This window comes from Strigops habroptila, chromosome 10, assembly GCF_004027225.2.
Source record: "Strigops habroptila isolate Jane chromosome 10, bStrHab1.2.pri, whole genome shotgun sequence".
Lineage (NCBI taxonomy): Eukaryota > Metazoa > Chordata > Aves > Psittaciformes > Psittacidae > Strigops > Strigops habroptila.
The window spans coordinates 16,919,214-16,938,171 of NC_046359.1; the positions used below are offsets into that span (position 1 = coordinate 16,919,214).

General features: G+C 35.0%; 1 protein-coding gene across 7 annotated transcripts in view; it reads left to right on the plus strand.

Moving 5' to 3' along the window:
- RYR2 (ryanodine receptor 2) overlaps window positions 1–18,958 on the plus strand; it is a 375,228-nt gene that overhangs the window by 307,419 nt on the left and 48,851 nt on the right. For all 7 annotated transcript variants that reach the window (XM_030499610.1, XM_030499611.1, XM_030499612.1 and 4 more), the window contains 8 exons: window positions 220–354; window positions 3,423–3,535; window positions 5,120–5,216; window positions 9,438–9,541; window positions 10,134–10,185; window positions 10,331–10,381; window positions 12,157–12,180; window positions 18,795–18,894. In XM_030499610.1, the coding sequence (XP_030355470.1) occupies window positions 220–354; window positions 3,423–3,535; window positions 5,120–5,216; window positions 9,438–9,541; window positions 10,134–10,185; window positions 10,331–10,381; window positions 12,157–12,180; window positions 18,795–18,894 (676 nt within the window). The remainder of the gene's footprint in view (window positions 1–219; window positions 355–3,422; window positions 3,536–5,119; window positions 5,217–9,437; window positions 9,542–10,133; window positions 10,186–10,330; window positions 10,382–12,156; window positions 12,181–18,794; window positions 18,895–18,958) is intronic.

The window sequence follows — 18,958 nt, forward strand, 5'->3', positions numbered from 1 at the left end:
TCCTCTGGAAGCTCTCAAGAAACATTGTACAAATCGGTCTTTAGTTTTGTTCTCCCAGTCAATGTAGTGGCCACTGTATGAGTTAACCATGTAAAGATGTGGGTTAGCCATATAAAGTGCTTCTGTTGTTCTTTGAAGCAGCTTCTGTGCTAGTTAAACTGTTTGACCCTACGTTTAGAACACTTTTCCTTGGTGACACGTGAAATCTTTCTCCTGCAGCTTGAGGATCCCGCCATTAGGTGGCAGATGGCACTTTACAAAGATTTACCAAACAGGACTGAAGATTCCTCAGATCCAGAGAAGACTGTGGAGAGGGTCCTTGATATAGCTAATGTACTCTTTCACCTGGAACAGGTTAGACATATTTTCCCAATTCGATTGCTTCTTAATCTAAACAGGAGTATTCAGCCTTTCACTTATGCATTCACATGCTGTCTTTAATGTTATATGCTGTAGTCATGTCAATCACACAGTGTGTTTACAGCAGCTCCAACAATCATTTATTTGGAAAGGGATGAAGAAAGTGATACCTGTGTTGTAGCTTCCTTCTGGTGCATTTCGCCTAGCAGGAAGTAATGGCTAAATTGCCAATGGACTATGAAATATAAGTAAAACAACAACTTAATGATTAAAAAATGCCTTTTTTTCAAGGTGTTTTTCCTCAATTGAGCTTCTTGAATTATTAAAGTATTATTAAAGCTGCCTACATAAATATCTGGTTAGAAGCTGCATATTGTAACTGTATGGAGTGGGACAGTCAGCTGATTTGATACACAGCTTTTCTAGTTATAGCTTTAGAAAGCTATTTCCTATGTACTATTTAAAAAAGCTATAAGAAGAATGTCCACTTGACAAAATCTGTATGAAGTTTGTCTGAATGTGGGCAAGAATATAAACATTTAGAAAATCAAACTGGCATTAAAATACAGAAAAATCTCGATAGTCTGGCAGTTTGGTGTTGGTAGGTTGTTTCTGATTTTGGTTTTTTCCTCTCCTTTGGACAAGAGTATAACTGATCATTAAGGTTTTAATTCGTTAAATTTTGAAATTTAAAAAATCTCCTATGTCGGTAGATTTTACAAGTCAAAGACTACTTGATAAATTTAGTTTTTCCATTTTACTACCAAATTGTTACCTATTTTGAACTTCAGAGTTGTTCTGTGTTTTCTAGGCTTTCTTTTTTTAAAATGTATTGAAGAAACAGTGTGCTAACTTGAAGGGTATTCCTAGTGGCAGAGATGAGTGCTGCTGGTTATGCCACAGACTATAAACTGACTACATATAAAATTTGTTCAGGGTTTATTTTTTTTCCTTTTCAAAGAACGTTTGCCAATCCAACGCTCTTTTGCTCTCTCATTAGATTAGTTTCACTCAGAAACTTGGCACGGGTTTTCATACCCCATATCAGGAAGTTTCCATATTATGGTGAGATCACTGGTTCAGTCAAGTAGGAATCAGATTGTTACGTGAAAGTGCTTGTATATACACTGTGCAGCATTTGATTGCTAAAAGTGTCTTTCAGAAATCTTGGAATGCACAAAGTATGTAGATGTGAATACCTGTGGCCTGGCACTTGCATCACACAAGTCATCTTCACATAGTTCTCCAGCCTTAATATGGGCTTGCTTCAAGGTCAGCAGCCCTACACAGTTTGATAGAAGAGGATGAAAAGGAGTTACTAAATTTTACATGTAATTGAATATGTGTGGAGCAAGCTAAAAGTGATAGAATACGGAAGTAAATCCACGGTAATCATGGTTATCCCACTAGAGAGGGAGAGACAGGAGAAAGGGTGTTGATTTGAAAGACTACAGTGTGGCTGTGAGGAAGAATGAAGAGCAGAGGAAAGTTAGAAACATGAGGGGCAAAAAGTCTTCTCTTTTACTCGTGGTTTAATCTAAGTTAACCAAGCTGAAAGAAAATTTGTTAGCATGTACAGAGTTGCATAATTCAGCATTAGATTCTAGTATTTGAGTTCAAACAGTATATAGAATCTTTTAATCTCTGACATTTTAGATTTAACATCATGTATATAAATTGGTTAAGTTGTGTAGTTTGGGGAAATTGTTCCAGGGAGTGAAACCTGAGGTATTATCCTTGTGTTTTCCATGTTCTGTCACAGGATCAATCTCAGTATATAGAATCCAGCAGTAGTACAGAACAGATTGGATTCCCATTGTAATACCAGATCTCCATTTCAGATCAATGCTTCCCATTGAATTTAAAAAATGACTATGTAGTGAGGTAAATGCTGGCTGGTTTTATCCTAGGTACTTTGCACCTGTTTGTCTAAAGATTTGTCTCCACAGCTTTACTTATCTTCTGTAGACAAGTGCTGAAGTGCTTTTGTTACTGAAATGAGTAATTTGATGTCTTTAAAAATATGAATATGTGAGCAGTGGGTCTGTTTTTATGGTAGTCTTGAGTAATCCTTTTTATCTGCATATGCAAATGCTCTGTTCTCCATATATACATACTCTGTGAATATACTCTCCATATATACATACGTGCCAGTGCTTATTGCACTGGCAAAGATCAGTTTGTTCTTTGTATTCTCTTTCCATGTACAGCTAACTTCTTTGTTTTTATTTTCAGAGATCTGCTTGCGTAGGCCGAGGCTATTTCTTTTGGGAAAGTATAGAGGGTTTTATAGTTGTTTGTGAAGATACTACTAATTACCTAACTAGCACATTTGGGCTTGTCTGACTTCTAAATTATTAGCACGGACTTTGTTTTGTAACTATATGTTTAAAGTGAATGCTTTTCTATCCTTTGTCTTAACAAATATTTTTCATTAGTATTTTATCTTTTGGAAGGAACTTGTTTTAGAATGTCACCATTTAATCTTACAAGCGTAATTATCCATTTCACTGAATGCTTAGCAGTATTTTATTCTGTTTAATTAAATGTTTGTTTAACTATGAATAATTTTTTGTATTGCACTAAACTAGAAAAGTCTTCTGGGATAACTATGTTTGGGTTGAATAATGCGTCTACATAAACGTCATCATCACTACATATTTCAAATAAAATGCCTTATTTTATTACAAAGGAGAATCACCAAGTCTTTAAGGGTAGAGATGCTAACTTCCCTGGATCCTTTGGTGATGTTGGGGAGCAAAGGACCTATTATTCCACTAGCACTGTCATCTGTAAAAGAAACAAGCCTCCCACAAACAAACACATTTACACAAAAGACAAGGAAAGGGAGATTTTTGCTTGTAAGTTTATATTCTAGATTCTGATTCTACAATTTGGCTGATCATTTGAGCTCTGTCTAGAACACTTTTCTCCATCCGTTATAATTCTGTTACCTTTCCACTTGATTTATCTGTTACCTCACATTTTTATTACCATTACTATACCCAGACATAGGGACATTGCCACATTTTTCATTTTGTCATGTGTATTTTATGTAACAGGTTGAGCATCCTCAGCGGTCCAAAAAAGCGGTGTGGCATAAGCTGCTGTCGAAACAGAGGAAAAGAGCAGTAGTTGCCTGCTTTAGAATGGCACCATTGTATAATCTGCCAAGGTAAGAGCTATACATATTCTATTTTTCACAAATGCATTTATGTTCATACAGTGCTATTTGGTGAGATCAAAAGGAATAAAAACATGTAATCTGGTAATTGATAAACTGAGTGCTAATATACTTTGTATATTACTTTCTTTTAATAGATCTAATTACTTTCTTCTAATACGTCTTCTGAAAAGAATAACAAATACAAAAAAAGCATAATTATAAGTTTCTGGTTCTTTCCTCTTCCTATTATTCCACCTGTTCCTCCTGTTATGTTTTCTTTTCTGAAAAGTAGACACCTTTCATAAGAAATAAATGGAGAAACCGACATATTGGTGTCACTGTAATATCATCTTGGGAGATAGATTTCCCCCTAACTCATGGTATAACTCTGGAAATATGGAGTTACCTTCGTAATTAGATGCTGAATATTCTAAATGGAGGAAATAAACTGATACTATTTATCTGAAAACATGTCTATTTGTTGTGCACTTTTGGGAAGAGCATTCTATTAGACAAGAAATACATGCATATACTCAAGGCATTTCACACCTTTTCCTGTGGCTTCTTTTCCTCTTCTTTCTTGTTCAATAGAGAATGGGATCTGTAGTCGAGCAAGTTTCAGAATCCTGAGATTCTGGAAGGAATGAACATTCAGGAAAAGGCAACTGCCTTTTCATGCAATTTCTAAAAATAATTTCCGGAATACTTGTATCTGATCTTTTCAACATCATAATGTTCTAATTTTTCCTCAAATTATGCATAACTATTACCATAGATTGTAGGATGAATCTTGAAGTCTGTCCCAGGAAGTGCAAGGGCATGAGAATCATACTAGCTTGAAATGAGGCTGCTGTGATGGTTGGAAATAGAACAAAAATATTTCCATCTGTAGCTGTTCAAGTAGGTCACCTGCACGTAACTAGCATTCCTGTATATTTCAGTTATGCTTCTTCCTTTTCAATATATAAGACTGGCAGGTGTTCAAAAAAAATTAAATGATTAATAAAATTATTCATGGAGAATTAGTTGTCACACAGTCTATTTTGCGCTGAATCCTCAAAAACCCCCAAACCAGTAAACATCATGATTAGACTATCCTCTTTCCCCTACCCTCATCATTCGTTTAATTTCATGGAGTTTGGGAAAAAAAAAAAAAAAGGTTTATTATTTTAGATGTGCAATTCTAATACTGAACATTAAAAAAAACAATTATTTGGCACAGTCCAAAGTTATCTATTGCAGTTATTTTTTTAATAAAATAATATTAAAATATTTTATATTAAAAATAAAACTAATGTGGCAAATTGATTTTTTTTTTTTCTTACTTGGGTTTAAATTTCTTTAAATTTCTATTTATTATCTGTTTGCAAAATAGTTATTAATACATTTGAATACCGGGTTTACAAGTTAATGGGACACAGTTTTATGCAGAACATTTTAATGTCAACTTAATTTGTAAAATAGATGCCTTCGGCAGGTTTTACCATAGAAGTTTTGCTTTCCTTGTAAATGAATGGAGAGTTCTTCAAGTTCATATTAACCTAATATTCTCTTAAAAAGTTTATAGCTTTTGTTTTAAATGTCCCTTTTTAGGCACCGAGCCGTCAATCTCTTTCTTCAAGGATATGATAAATCTTGGATTGAAACAGAAGAGCACTATTTTGAAGACAAACTGATAGAAGACTTAGCAGTACGTCTGGGTGCAAAGGGTCATGGGAATGTATTATGGATTAACATTCATCTTGTATAATAAGTACAAGTCTGTGAGGTACATAAGACATCTTCTAAGCTGTATCTAACCAAAGGGTGAGCTATAACTAGGTCACTCTGACAGGTGTTAAAAATTACAAGTGATGGATATTCCAGATTCCCCTCAGGCAGTCTGCTTCAAGTGTTCAGTAACCTTTTACAAAACTTTTGAAACTTTTGTTTAAATTACATGCCAGTTGCTGTCATTCCCTTATCTCTTATCTTCTACCCTCTGGAGAAGGGGAACAGCCTATTCCTTCTTTCTTTGCAGTTAATCTTTATATATTTGAAGACTTTGTAAAGCCATTTAAGTCAAAAGGTTAGAATATGAAACTAGAGGAATTCTAGATGTGGATTAGTCAATCCTTCAGAAGCAGAGTCTGATTCTTCTTCACAGAAAAATCCTCTTGTCAGGGAGGTGAGGATTTTTCCCAACAGTGAAGTGTTAGAACCATGTCTTTAGCCTGGTAAATCTCTGGGGTGATTTTCAGTTAAGCTTTGTGTCCTCATCCCTTACAGTTGTCTCTCAGAAAGGTAGTTCTTTTGAAGGCTGGGCAAGAACTAGTACTAGGAAATGATTCTGACCTTGGGAGGTCCATCAGAACACAGTCTGAGATCAATCTTTTTATTGTGAGGCAAGCCTGCTCTCTGCAATAGAAGAAGCTAACTGGGAGATTGCTATTAGAAAAAAACAATACTTTGCTCTAAGTTTTTAAAGCTTGTGCTCAAAACCAGCTACCCAAGTTGTGAACAGTTTTGAGAATAAGGATCAAAATAGTGAAAGGAAGATCAGCAGCAACGGTCTCAACACAAGCAGACTATGGAAGTTTGTTTTTGCCTGCACACATGCAGAATTCCTTTTTTGTGGCATCCTTATTGTATGATCAAGCATTGTGAAAAAGCAAGACACTTCTGCAAATACTTACTTTGTATGCAACCTTTTAAACTGATATCTTCATGTATCCTAACACCCTGCAAATATTTTAGAGAATGCAGGTTCAATGTCAAGAATAGTTACGTATTAGCAGTTGAGAGCATGTGTGTGTACATATGGCATGTGGAATGACATAACACTCTGCATGTGTATATATCCGTGTGAAGAAATAACCCAGTATGGTCATTTGGTTGTACTTTGACAGCAAGAGTTATCTATCTCCTTACCTCCTCTATGAAACCATATATTTGCTAATGCAGAACTCTTTACTGACAGGTAGCTTATGTGAAAAACTGTCTTAGAGAAGACAGAAACAGGCTGGATTGGCTGCTGTATCATCCTTTAGTAAAGGACTATAAGCATTCCCTTCTAATTTCTCAAGCATAGAGAGAAGTGTGTCTCCAGAACTCTCTTAAGAAGAGATGTAATACATCTTTCATTCAAAAGAGCAAACAAAACTCTGTCTTTTAAATAAATTTCTATCACATGCTTGCTGCTTTAGAGCACTCTCTTGGAGGTTGAGAGTTTGAGGTTCTACTGTTCAGCTCTGTAGGGCTGACCCAAATTTGTGTCGACTTCATGAAAGATGTTGTGATCCTGGTGAAGGTTCTCTGTCCTTCTTAGAGAAATTGTACCCTGGTATAGCAAGGATTTAAAGATTTATTGGACTGTCAAGATGGAATCACAGCCTGGGCTGTGGTGGCAGAACCCATCTGGAAGCGGGCAAAGGAGGAACCTTGGGTTCTCTAATGTATGCTTGAAGGATTATCTGAAGTTTCTGAACTGTTAACATGTTAAGTAGAAACCGGAACTGTCCAGGGCCCAGAAAATATAGCCAAAACTTCCTGTCCTTTAACTCTCTGTAGTCAGTAAACTACAATGTTGTATGGTGTAGCATGTTCTTTCTCAGTACTGAGTGTCTTGAACTGTCTTTTCTGCTAAGTAAGAATAATTTAAAGGGAGAAATTCAGTAAAAACTACTTCCTTCTAGACTTTGCCAGACCCAGGCTTTTTTGGGATGTGGGAGATGAGTGTTTGCATCCCCTAAAGCAGAGGACTGGACTAAACTTGCAGTTTTGTTGCCTAAAACTTCTGTCCTTAAGTCTGTTATACAAAAGTGACTCCACTTCTTTCACGTCTGTATAGTAAAAGAAAAAAGTATTCATAAGTCCTCTATTTGAGGAGCTTGATTCTGCTGATTCTTAATTTTGATTTAACAGATCAAGCCTCTAAGGGAACTAGATTTTTAATGTTTTATATTAAAATCATACAATATTCCACACTATCTTTGTTAATAGTTAAAATGCTTCTGCTTCAACTAAATAAGTTATATGAACACTTAAGCTTATATGATAAAATTGTTGGTTAGTTTTCTGGGTTGGCATTACTTGATATGATAATTTATAAGAACAATATGTTTAATGGATGTTAATTAGATGATACAAAATTATATCTTTTAAAATTTCAACATTTAGAAATGGCAACTAAAACTTATTTGTTTTATCCGCCTATGTTACATTCAGTTAAAGCTTTTTATTTTACACTTTAATGTTAGGGCAAATTTCTCAAAACATTGGACATTAACAATACTTGTTTCCCAGAATTTCAGAAAATCATTTAGTTCTAGGGATCATACTATGCTTAATGAGTTCTACTTAACTCAGTCATTGGTGAATTTGATCCCCCATTTAACTTGAATTAAATCTATGAAAACTGATAACTTGTATTAAACATTAACACAACTTTTGCCTTTTCGCTTCATCATTCAGTTTTGATAACATTAGAGAGATGTTCTGATTGATAACATAAGTATAGATTGCTGCCATTTAATTAAAGAGAAAGGTCAGCATCATAAATGAGATTGAAATATGGAGCAGGGAAAGACCTCCATAATGGGGAGATAACTAGAATTATAATTTGCATTGTTCAGATCTTGTCAGTGATACTGAAAATACTGTCTCATATTGCAGAATGTGAAATGAACCTTGTATGGTCATCATAGGCTAGCGTGTGAAACAGTCATATGCATGTAGGTCAATTAAAACGAATTCTCAGCTGCAACCAGTCATGCTTGGTACAGCTGAGTGGGAAAGGTGGTCTTCACAAGGAAGTATAGAGATCTATAAGCAGTCCCACAGGAATGTATTTGACACTAGCACACACAACTTTTTTTTTAATAGGCAGAAAATCCATTTTCCTTACGTCTGTCATGTGGCCAACTCTTATAGTTAACAGGTAACATCTGACATCATCATAATTTCTTTCTTTTATCCATATTTGAGTGCATACTGCTAGGTGAAAACAAGGAGGAGGAGTGGGCATAAATTAATTTATGCAACCAATTTTCCTTGAGCTACCAGATACTTTGTAGAAAAATGTGTGGATGAAACAATTTTATCAATAACTTGATAAGCAAAAGTTACTTTTTGAAATGTCTTCTGGCAAAAGGCAAGAAGCCAGAAGGCAGATTTTGTATAGATTCTTTTCAAAACACTGCTTTGGTGGTTGCCATTATAATATTTAGGACTACATTTTTCGTTTAGGGTGAACTAATTAGAGCTGTCTAAACCTGAAAGCAAAAAGAACCGAAACAAATAAAAACAAACAAACAAACAATCCACCCTATTTGTGTGTGTATGTATTATTGAATGATATATAGTACTTTTTATACATTATTGATTTGTCATCTTCTAAAATTCTACATCCTGCCAGTATTACTGTTGTTGGTAGATATGGCTCCTTCTGTCTAAAACTATTGTTGACCTTCAAGCTTGGATTTCCTCTCCCTCAAAGTCTCTCAGAGTTCCAGAGTGAACATTATACCTGGCGTAAGACTTGGAATAGAGGATTCTAACTTTTAGCTAATGCAGCTTGTTAACCTAGAGAGAAACGGACAATGTAGCAGCAAATTACAGCATCTGGTTGCCACTCATTTTGGATAGCAGCAGTAAAAGATTGAAGTTATTTTCAGAATCTAGGGAAGAGGGTTAATTTTTATGAGAAGAGAAAATGCAAAGCTCTGCAAATGGCATCATCTTTGTAAGTCTTCATGGTCATAAAGATGGTCAGGATTCAGGCTTTTCATACTTTGCTTGGAACTAGTTTCCTCCTGGCTGAACAAATCAAAATCATGTATGCAAGTTTTTAATGTTTAATAAATTGCACAGAGTAAAACATTTTTCACTATAGATAATTGAATATGCTTTAAAAATCTTTTTTTCCCTAAAGAAACCTGGGGAGGAACCAGCGGAAGAAGATGAAAGCCTTAAAAGAGTTGATCCTTTACATCAACTTATTCTGCTATTCAGTCGAACAGCCTTGACTGAAAAATGGTAGGGACGATGTGAGAGACCGCAGAGTGTATGCAGATTTTCAGATTACTTCCGTATTTGGAGTTATATATGTCTTGTTCAAGTGAGACTGCATAGGCTAGGACAAAATGTGTGTATGTACATATGGTGAGTGTGAGCATAACTCTAGCCTGTGGTATGTAAAGAGATTTTAACCTGACTGATAATGAGATGCAAGGAGTTTTCTAGAGACAGATACCCCTATACACTTCCTCGCAGTCAGAGATGCTGTATGCAGGATGTAGTACACCTCTCTCTTTTGACTGTATTTGCTATTAATGGCTATATTCTGAATGTGAAATAGAAGTATATTCTAGGTATAATTAAAAAAAATAGCTATGTTCTCTTCATTGGAATGCGTTTATGGATTTCTGAGCACTGTGTAGCTGACTTTATGTTTCAGTTTGTCTTAGTTAATGCAGTCCTACTTTTCCAGAAAGACTTTTGTAATTAACTATGGGCATAGAAATCCTTTAAAACGATTTTTAAGGTGCTTAAAAATATTTTGGCGTTCCAATTCTACTATAATGGCTGTAATCTTCTTCCTTTTGTCTTTCTTCTCTCTGTTAACCAGCAAATTGGAAGAAGATTTCCTGTATATGGCCTATGCTGACATTATGGCAAAGGTAACTTTTTTTGCTGTCTTGTACATCTTTTCTGTTTTAATAAAATTAATGAAGATCGAGAGAAATTACGTGTAAAGTGAAGTCTTAGACACACCACCATCACTCCCAACTTACCAGTAAATGTTTTCTTTCTACATGGTATCAGAGCTGCCATGATGAAGAAGATGATGATGGTGAAGAAGTGAAGAGTTTTGAAGTAAGATTATACTTCTGTTTTGTTTTTCTTGTCATGTTAGACATTATTTCATAGCTTCCAATTGACATTTATGTTTCTTGGTTCATGGCTTACTGCAGCTTCTTATGTTAGGGAACTGCATGTCAATAGCTGGATTGGCAGATATGAGTCACCAGATTCATAGTAGTAAACCAAAAGCATATGTATTATCAAATAATTTTAGAGAGAGAATAATTTAATGAATTGTACATGTTTATCTGATTGACTTTAATTTTTTAGTTGTTGAGGAGAAATATCATGGGTAGTAACTTACTCCTTTAGTTTGGATCATGAAAATACTGAAATACTGCTTTTTGCAGTAGTAATTTACATTCAGTACCAGTAGTTTATATAGTATTTTTATGTTCACATATATATTAGTGCTTCTGAGTAAAAGGTGAGCTTTTGTTCATCACTACTGCCAAGCTTTTTCTTACATTGAGAATAAGAAATCTGTATTTATTGTTGCTTAATATTGATTTTTTTAATGATCATCACTGTATAAGGAAACACATTTACATAAGTTGATTACAAGAGTAAGAGATGAGTCCTTGTCATGTGTTTGCTCTGGGATCTGCCCCTCTCCATTAATAAAATGGAGTTTACAAGAAATTTTTCTGTTCTGAGGAGCACTGAGGGAATTAGCTTGTTAACATATTCAATATTTTAATATATTTTAGTTTATAATTCTGACATTAAATATTGTCTTATATATTTAAAGTCAATTAATACTTATATTTAATATCTTTTCTAAAATGCAGAAACATGAAATACATGCCTTTTTAAATATTTACAAATATACTTATTGGTTTGTTATAAAACTACCCGTGCTGTTTCACTTTTTTAGAAGTGGTTTGGGGCATGCTTACTTTCACTCTCATTCTTTTGTACACATCAGGTGTTCATATGTTTTCTACATGATGCTGCATGAGATAGCACTGAATTATTTAAGTACATATTTCCCATTTGGCTGCATACAGAAATTGGAAAAAATACCAATACCAAATTTTTTTCAGTCACTCTGAAGATCTAGTCCAGTTGAGTTACAGCTAATGTACCCAATGTATAAATTTCTGGTTCTTGGTAAATATCTAGGTAGGAATCAAAATTTCAGGGCTTTGTTTTTTGTGTGTGTGGTGTGTTTGGGTTTTTTTGTGGTTTGGTGTTTTTTCTTTTTTTTTTTTTTTAATTTGGGTTTGGTTTGGTTTGGTGGTTTTTTTTGGTTTTTTTTTGTTGGTTTTTTTTTTTTTTTTTGGTTTTGGTTTTTGTTTGTTTGGTTTTGGGGTTTGTTTGTTTGTTTGTTTTATTTCATTTTGTTTGGTGTGTTTCCCCCTCCCCGGAAATGCAATGTATGATGTATCACTGACTAAAAAAAGAACATTTATTTCTATAAGCTTTTTTTCAGTTAGCCCATGCATGCTTGTTAGGTATCAAAAGTCTTATGCTTATAAATGTGAAAATTTATAAATAAGAAGTCATTGAGCTGAATGAACAAATTTATCACTAAGAGATTTATTAGTACTTGCATAAATTATAATGGGTTTGTTGTTCAACATTCAACTTTTTCTGTTGAGAGAAGATCCTATTCGTTTCTCATTATTGTTTTTTCTGTAGCCAAGAAACTTATGTACGAACAATGTGTTAATCTGTTCAAAAGACAATTTTGTGTATGTATTTGGTCAGTCACCTGCAGAAAAAAAGTTTTGGACTTCTTTTTCTTATTACTATTTCGCTTCTTGTCCTTGCCCTTCCTTAAGGTGACAGGATCACAACGCAGCAAGGTAAAACAAAAAAAATATGTGTGTATTTGTCTGGGTCTAATTTTGTGATTTTTTTAGGCCCAACATCTTGGATAAGTTCAACTAAAGGGTCTCGAAAACGTTTTTAATGTTTCAGTTCCAGCATGACATCTCTACTAAACCCTTCTTGTGCACAAACTCTTTTTAAAGACTCCAAGAATTATTTATGGAAAATATATCATATAAAATTATGTTGCCATTTTGGGGAAAAGAGAGTGTTGTTTGGCTTATTCATGTTGTTTTGCTGTTCTTGCCTTTTGTGCGTCACTTATCTTCTTTCCAGTTATAATTTAATTTGAATGATTAAAGTAATTTATTTGGCTCTTAAGGGAAAGCAGTTGGGCTTTTCTTCTGTATCTCGGCAGACATGCATTTCTGACAGCATAGTAGAATTCTGTTTCCAAAGTTTGTGACAGAGACAGCATCAATTACATTATAGTTTGTCTGTGATTCAGATACTTTTGAATAGGCGGACTTCTCAGCCTTCATTGTGATAGTATTTGATAGAAACTCCATAGCAACTCTATACCTGATGTGATTCCTAGCTGTTCTGTGTTTTCTCTAAAAACATAGCTCTGAAATTTCAGTGTTAATTTTTGTAATTGACTCATTTTCTTACACAGCCTTTTGTGTCTCATCATGAAAGTCTCACCATTTGTTTCTAAAAGGTGGCCCATGGCTTAAGCACCAGCCTACTTGCCTACTTCATGCAAGCAAAAGTCTCAGTTCCCATTGCTGACTCAGGCTGCTTGCTGATAGAGCTGCAAGGTTGATGTTCTGAGAGGAGGTATGGTGTGTGGGGTAGCAAATTTTTTATTCTGAGACATTTAAGCCTAGTCACTTGTGCGGTGGCTAACAGCAGCTAGACTAAGTAGAGATGACTTGCTTGAGATTGGGAATGCACAGCTTTAGCTGATGGTCAGACTTCAGTCAGTAGCTTCAAAGTTCTTTGCCTGTGGCAGTATGGAGAAGAATTATAGCCTTCTTCATTGAGAAGAGTGAGATGATTTTGGTTTTGTTTGCTAGTTCTTCTATTAACATTCAGTTCACAAAAGAAGAGGTTCCCATATGGCTGAGGAAAGAAAAGATGTATTCCAGAATCAGCTTCACTCTTACTCTTACAAATGTTTGCAGAGTTCCACCTTCATACAGTAAAGGCATTATCCTGGAAGATGAATGCACTCAGACATACTCACAAAAATTTGTTTAAAAGGTATTTTAATTGCCGCAAACACAAAGTACATATCACAACACCACCTCCCCCTGCAAAAAAGTAGATAAACAGTCTAATAGTATTTCTTCTTTGTTTCTTTCATTAATTCAGCTATTCAAATACTACATGTCTATGAGTCTGCCTGCTGGTTACCATACACTAAATGCCATATGCTCCCTAGAAAATTTTCTGTCTTGCTGATCGAGAAGTCTTTTAAACTTCTCAACAGCATATAATCTTTTCTTCCTTCATACGTGGCAGGAAACAGCTGTAGAAACAGTTGTAAGGACAGGAGAACATACATACCAGCTCTGTGTGTGCATGTGTGTGTTTCTGTCTGTCAATCTCTCTCAAAGTTCAATGTTGAAAGCAGTTCTTTTATTCCATGTTCTATGTGCATGTGAAAAGACTGGCAGTTCAGTTTGTATGGGAATAAAACTCTATTGCTCTTCTAGAATTTAAAAATGTGTGATGTTTGAAGTCCTGAATCTTTTCACAGAGCAACAGAGGCCTCTGGAGAAGCTTAGAATGTGATAAAAACAAGTGTATTTTTTTGACAATTTTCATGCCCGTATCTCATGCAGTGTAGTCTCATTTTTGTACAAATAATCTGTATTGGGATCACCGTGTGGACAGTAGGGAGGTCACAATATAAACCCACAATTAAGTTATCTACATGTTACTATGTTTCTGTCTACATTTGCCTGCTAGTATTTGCTTGGAATTTTTATGATTATCTTTGCTCATTGCCCTTTGTCTCTAAGTTAACTTTCTATCATATTAAAAAGACGCTCAATTGACTCCCTGTAGAATTGGTGTCACTGTCCCACTTGATTCTATCTGATAGGAAATGCTTTCCAATCAAACTGTTTCACTAGCTGAATGCAAATAGGTTTCTGTGTTTGAGTCACTGACTTTACTGGTTTGCTACATATTAATGTGCTCTAAATACATGTAGGATGGGAACTCAAAAAAAGGAATCAAAACCTAGCTCACCTTGTTAAAATCAATTGGTTTAAATTGGCTCTTCACAGGAAGAAAAGGAATGGGAGAGATAGAGCTTCCTATGTCAGTTTTTTTTATCCCTGTTACCGGTAGCAACTTTGTTGACAGACTTTTGTATTGACTAGATTTTTGTAAAAATGATACAATTGTGCTTGTGCTTTATCTCAGGCACAGAAAGACCTGCAAATACCAGTACATACAGATAATGCAAGCTCTTAAGGCACTAGCCCATTGGAGATGGTCACCATTAACTCACTGTCACGCCTACATAAACAGAGTGATCATATACCATGCATTTACAATAAATAACTGTTTTTGTTAAAGAATGGCAAGAATTAAAGTCAGGCTCCACAATCAATGTATCAGTTCTTAGGAATTAAACATTCCAATAGTATGCAAAAAATGTGTGTCTTGTTAGTTTTTCTTATCCGTAATGGAATAGATGCAACCTAATACGTGGTTTCACTCTCCATGACTACAGGAGAAGTTATTTATACATGGAATCATAGAACAGTTTGGGTTGGAAGGGGCCTTTAAAGATCATCTAGTCCAACTCCACCCTCCACCCCCCCCGCCCTGCAATGAGGGGGTGAATAATATATCCATGCTTTTCTCTGAGTTTCAATTCAGGGGCTTAGTGATAAATGATGATTTTAGGCTATTCATTAGGATATTTCATTGGTCCTCTGGCTGCTTCCCATCTTCTGTGTTTATCAGCATCTTTTCTCCCTACATTGTTTCTGCTGCTTATACTAGCAATAGTGTCCTTTTCAAGAGTAGTCCCATACTCACATCTGCCCTGATTTCAAGTCAACCACCTGGTACTGCTGCAGCAAACATTACTGGATGGAGATGTATGTAAGGCATGGCCTTTGGCAGTCCTGGGGTAAAGGAGTGATGTATATTGAAGAGGTAATCTGTTGCAATGATTAAGTGACCATTTGTAGCTCCAAGTTTTTAGCTTATTTTTAATGCAGTATTTACATAATAATCTTACTAACTTACCCATGTACATAAGACTTTCTGCTCCAGCTGATTCAATTGCAGTCACAGTGAAATCTTCTAAGCAATCCCTTACCCTTTTCTTTTATTATTCCTATGAAGAGTTAGACATCTATGTCGGCTATTTCAAATACGTCAAATTTGTCACCCAACTTTAAACAAGAAAGGGTGGCTCAGTTTGAAAGTAATGTTTAGTTTCATAGCTATGTACCACTGGAGAAAAAAGTTGGAAACTGAGAACACAAAGATTTTGAAATTCACCCAATACAGTACTTTTTCTTTTAGAGACTTAATACTTTGTCAGTTCATATCTGCTTGAATGGGAGTGAATGTGTTGAGTCATCTCATCAGCATGGCAAGAATATGGAGGCAGTCTGTAGGAAACAAAACTAACTTCCTTGCTAGAGAGGAAGATATAAATGCATGACAGTACAAACATGATGACATCAGTAAAGATATTGCTGCAAGCTGAAATGGAGACACTTCATGTATATGCTTTTTAGAGACAATGAAGTCCAAAATGAGTGATTAAGGAAAAATTCAACTTTCTAGAGCACAAACCAGCATGTATTGATCTTAAAGGCTCGCTCTCTATATAAATATATATAAAGTGCTTGAGTAAATTGCTTGAGTACTTGATGTTATCTTTTAATACATAGCTTGTACTCACGCATGCCTGACACTGAAATTAACAGGTGTTTTGCCAGTGTAATACCTATCTAATAGGACTTATTTTCTGGCCTAAACAAAGGTCTTGAAAAGTTTAAAATATGAAGACAATTCAAAGGAGAAGCATTCATCTTAGAATAGTTGAGTTGAAAGTAATTTCTTCCCTTTTCATCTTTTTCTTTATTCTATTTACTCTTTAACTTTCATAATTTTATATTAAAAAATATATAAAGAGTGCTACCACCTGCACTCCGTGGCTGAGAGTTTAGTGGTAACAGCAAACAAACCTCTCCATATGGCTCTTTCTAAAAGAGAGTCCAAGAATCATTCTTTGTGTGGATTATGAGGAAATAAACAATTGCAGTGGTGCTCTTGTCAGTTAAAGTTCCTATTTAGTTTTTGCGAGTTTGTTTCTTACAAAGTCAAGCTAAAACTTGTGGTTTATCCCAGCTTGTTTTTTGGCATATGGCTGCTTGTAACAGTTTAGAACCAAAACTAAATAGAATGAAGTAGAAAATGTTTGAGTCTCTGCTTCCAACAAAGAGTATGACGAGGAAGTTTTCTTGATTTGAAAGTTGCTGGAGAAAGTCTATAATGCAGGAATACATGTATGTACATTTCTAAGTGGTCAGCTTTTCCCCATATAAACGAAAAACAGCCAAGATAAAATATTGTTGGTTTTCTTTATATGTATTAACATTGCATACAGAAAGCAACAGTGCTAAAGCATTGTCAGGCTGAAGAAGGAATATGATCTTTGGTGATTATCAACAAAGGAATGACTGCTTTTAGAACAAAGGTTCATGATGAGGTTTTGGTGGTGAATTTTTATTTTTGTTTGTACTACTTACCTAGACACCTTGATTTCTGTGGAAAATGCCACTCTTCTCACTCGAAGCTGTTTTGCAATGCCTGTTTCTACTGTTTTTTCTATAGTGCCATTGTAAGAAGTGTGAATACCCATTCTTTTAGTCTGTAGATCATGCAGAAACATCTACACTCTAAGCATATTCTCATAAACTTACAAAAAAATATTGTATAATGAAAGCAGTATAGCTGATGTTGGGCTTGTGAATGAAAGTGAATAATAAATCTTCCAAAGGAAGAAAAATGAAAGATTGTTGGGTCTAAAACTAAGAGTAGCTAGAAATAGGAAATAGCTTTTAAAAAAGAAACACTGATAAATTTTCAGTGGAAGCTGAAAGCAAGAAAAACAAGGAAAAATTTATTGTAGCTATATCGAACCTATGATGTCATGATTTTCTGGTGGTTTGTGGGGGGGGTGTGTGTGTGCGTGTGTGTATGTTTCTGTTTTGTTTCTGTTGAATTCACAGGAAGAGGTTTAAACATGAAGGCAAAACTTTCAAACCTTAGCATGGCTAAATATGAAGCAAAGCTGCCATATTTTTTTTCTTTTTTCCTTTTTGTGCCTCCATCTAGATCTGTCACATAATTCAAAGAAAAAAAAATAAAGATACAATTTAACCACAGGAGAGCTAATAGTGTGAAAAAAAAAAACAACAACCCTGATGAATTTTGTTTCCGCAGCACGATATTATCAAAGATTTAAGAAACAAATTTGCCAGCCTCGGCGAGAACTCTCTGGTAACAGCATAAATGTCTGTGTTGGTTTGCTTTTGAGTTAAAGGTTTCTTTTTCATTCATTTGAACATATTTCTCTTTTTTACCTCTTCTTTTTTAATTTATTATTCATACCCTCTATTTAGCAAGCCTTCATTTTTTAAACCTCTTCCATCTTCCAATGTCGTTTTTCCGTAAATTGGATGGAAAGTTTATGGCAGCAAAGCTGTCATTCTGGCTACTTCTGCTGCAGCTGTTCCTGCTTTTAGGTCATACATGTTTTGGGCGTTGTTTTTGGACATGATACTAACTGGTTGTGTCATGTTCCTTTTGAGTAAGCTTTTTACCACGCCATCCGATGGACTTGGTGTCATAGGGCTCTATGCAACTTCCATTTTGCAACTTATACTGCTTAGTCATCCTCAGTTCTCCAGCAAACTTCAATTAACTTGGTGAAAGTTCAAACTCATCTGGAATTAACTGTGCCTTTATGTTTGCTCTTTATGTTCTTCCTTATGTTTTCGGTAGTCGTTTAAATTATAAAGAACAAACTTCACCATTGCTCAAGCAACGCCATGCAGTATTGTTTGTTGCCGCTAGAGAATGCAAAATATAAAAGCACAGTGTATTCTGTCAAATATTCTGTTGGAAAGGTGGGCAACCTATATTGTAATATGATGATATGTTTGGAAAAAATTTCTGAGATGCTTCTGTTACTCTGGTATTCAGCAACAACTTGCAACTCAAGAGCCGCATACTGAGCAGTATGAAGTTATGGCCACAGTATAGAAGATTATTAAGAATATGAACTGTTGCACAAAAACACAGCACAAAAGTGCAAGTTTGATATATGCAGTATATATCATGAACGTGGGCTTTGAACTAACCTAATGATTTACAATTGAGATCACTCTTTTCAGATAAACTGCTAAAAGCATAATAAAGAAAAATACCAAAGGGAGAATATTACTTGAACATGTTAAATATCTGTTCAGTAGCATTGTATGTATTGAAATGGTCCATGATGTTGCCATAGAGCCCATATACTAAGAGAAAACCAAAAAAATCTTTGGAGAACTGATATTAACTGAAGTCCTCATCTTAAATGACTGGAATTTTTATTCAGGAAAAAGAAATGGAAAAGCAAAAACTTCTGTATCAGCAAGCCAGACTGCATGACCGAGGTGCTGCTGAGATGGTTCTACAGACGATCAGTGCTAGTAAAGGTAATATTTTGTTGTGTACATACCATATTAAACCTTATTTCTAATGATCTTTGAAATGATTGTA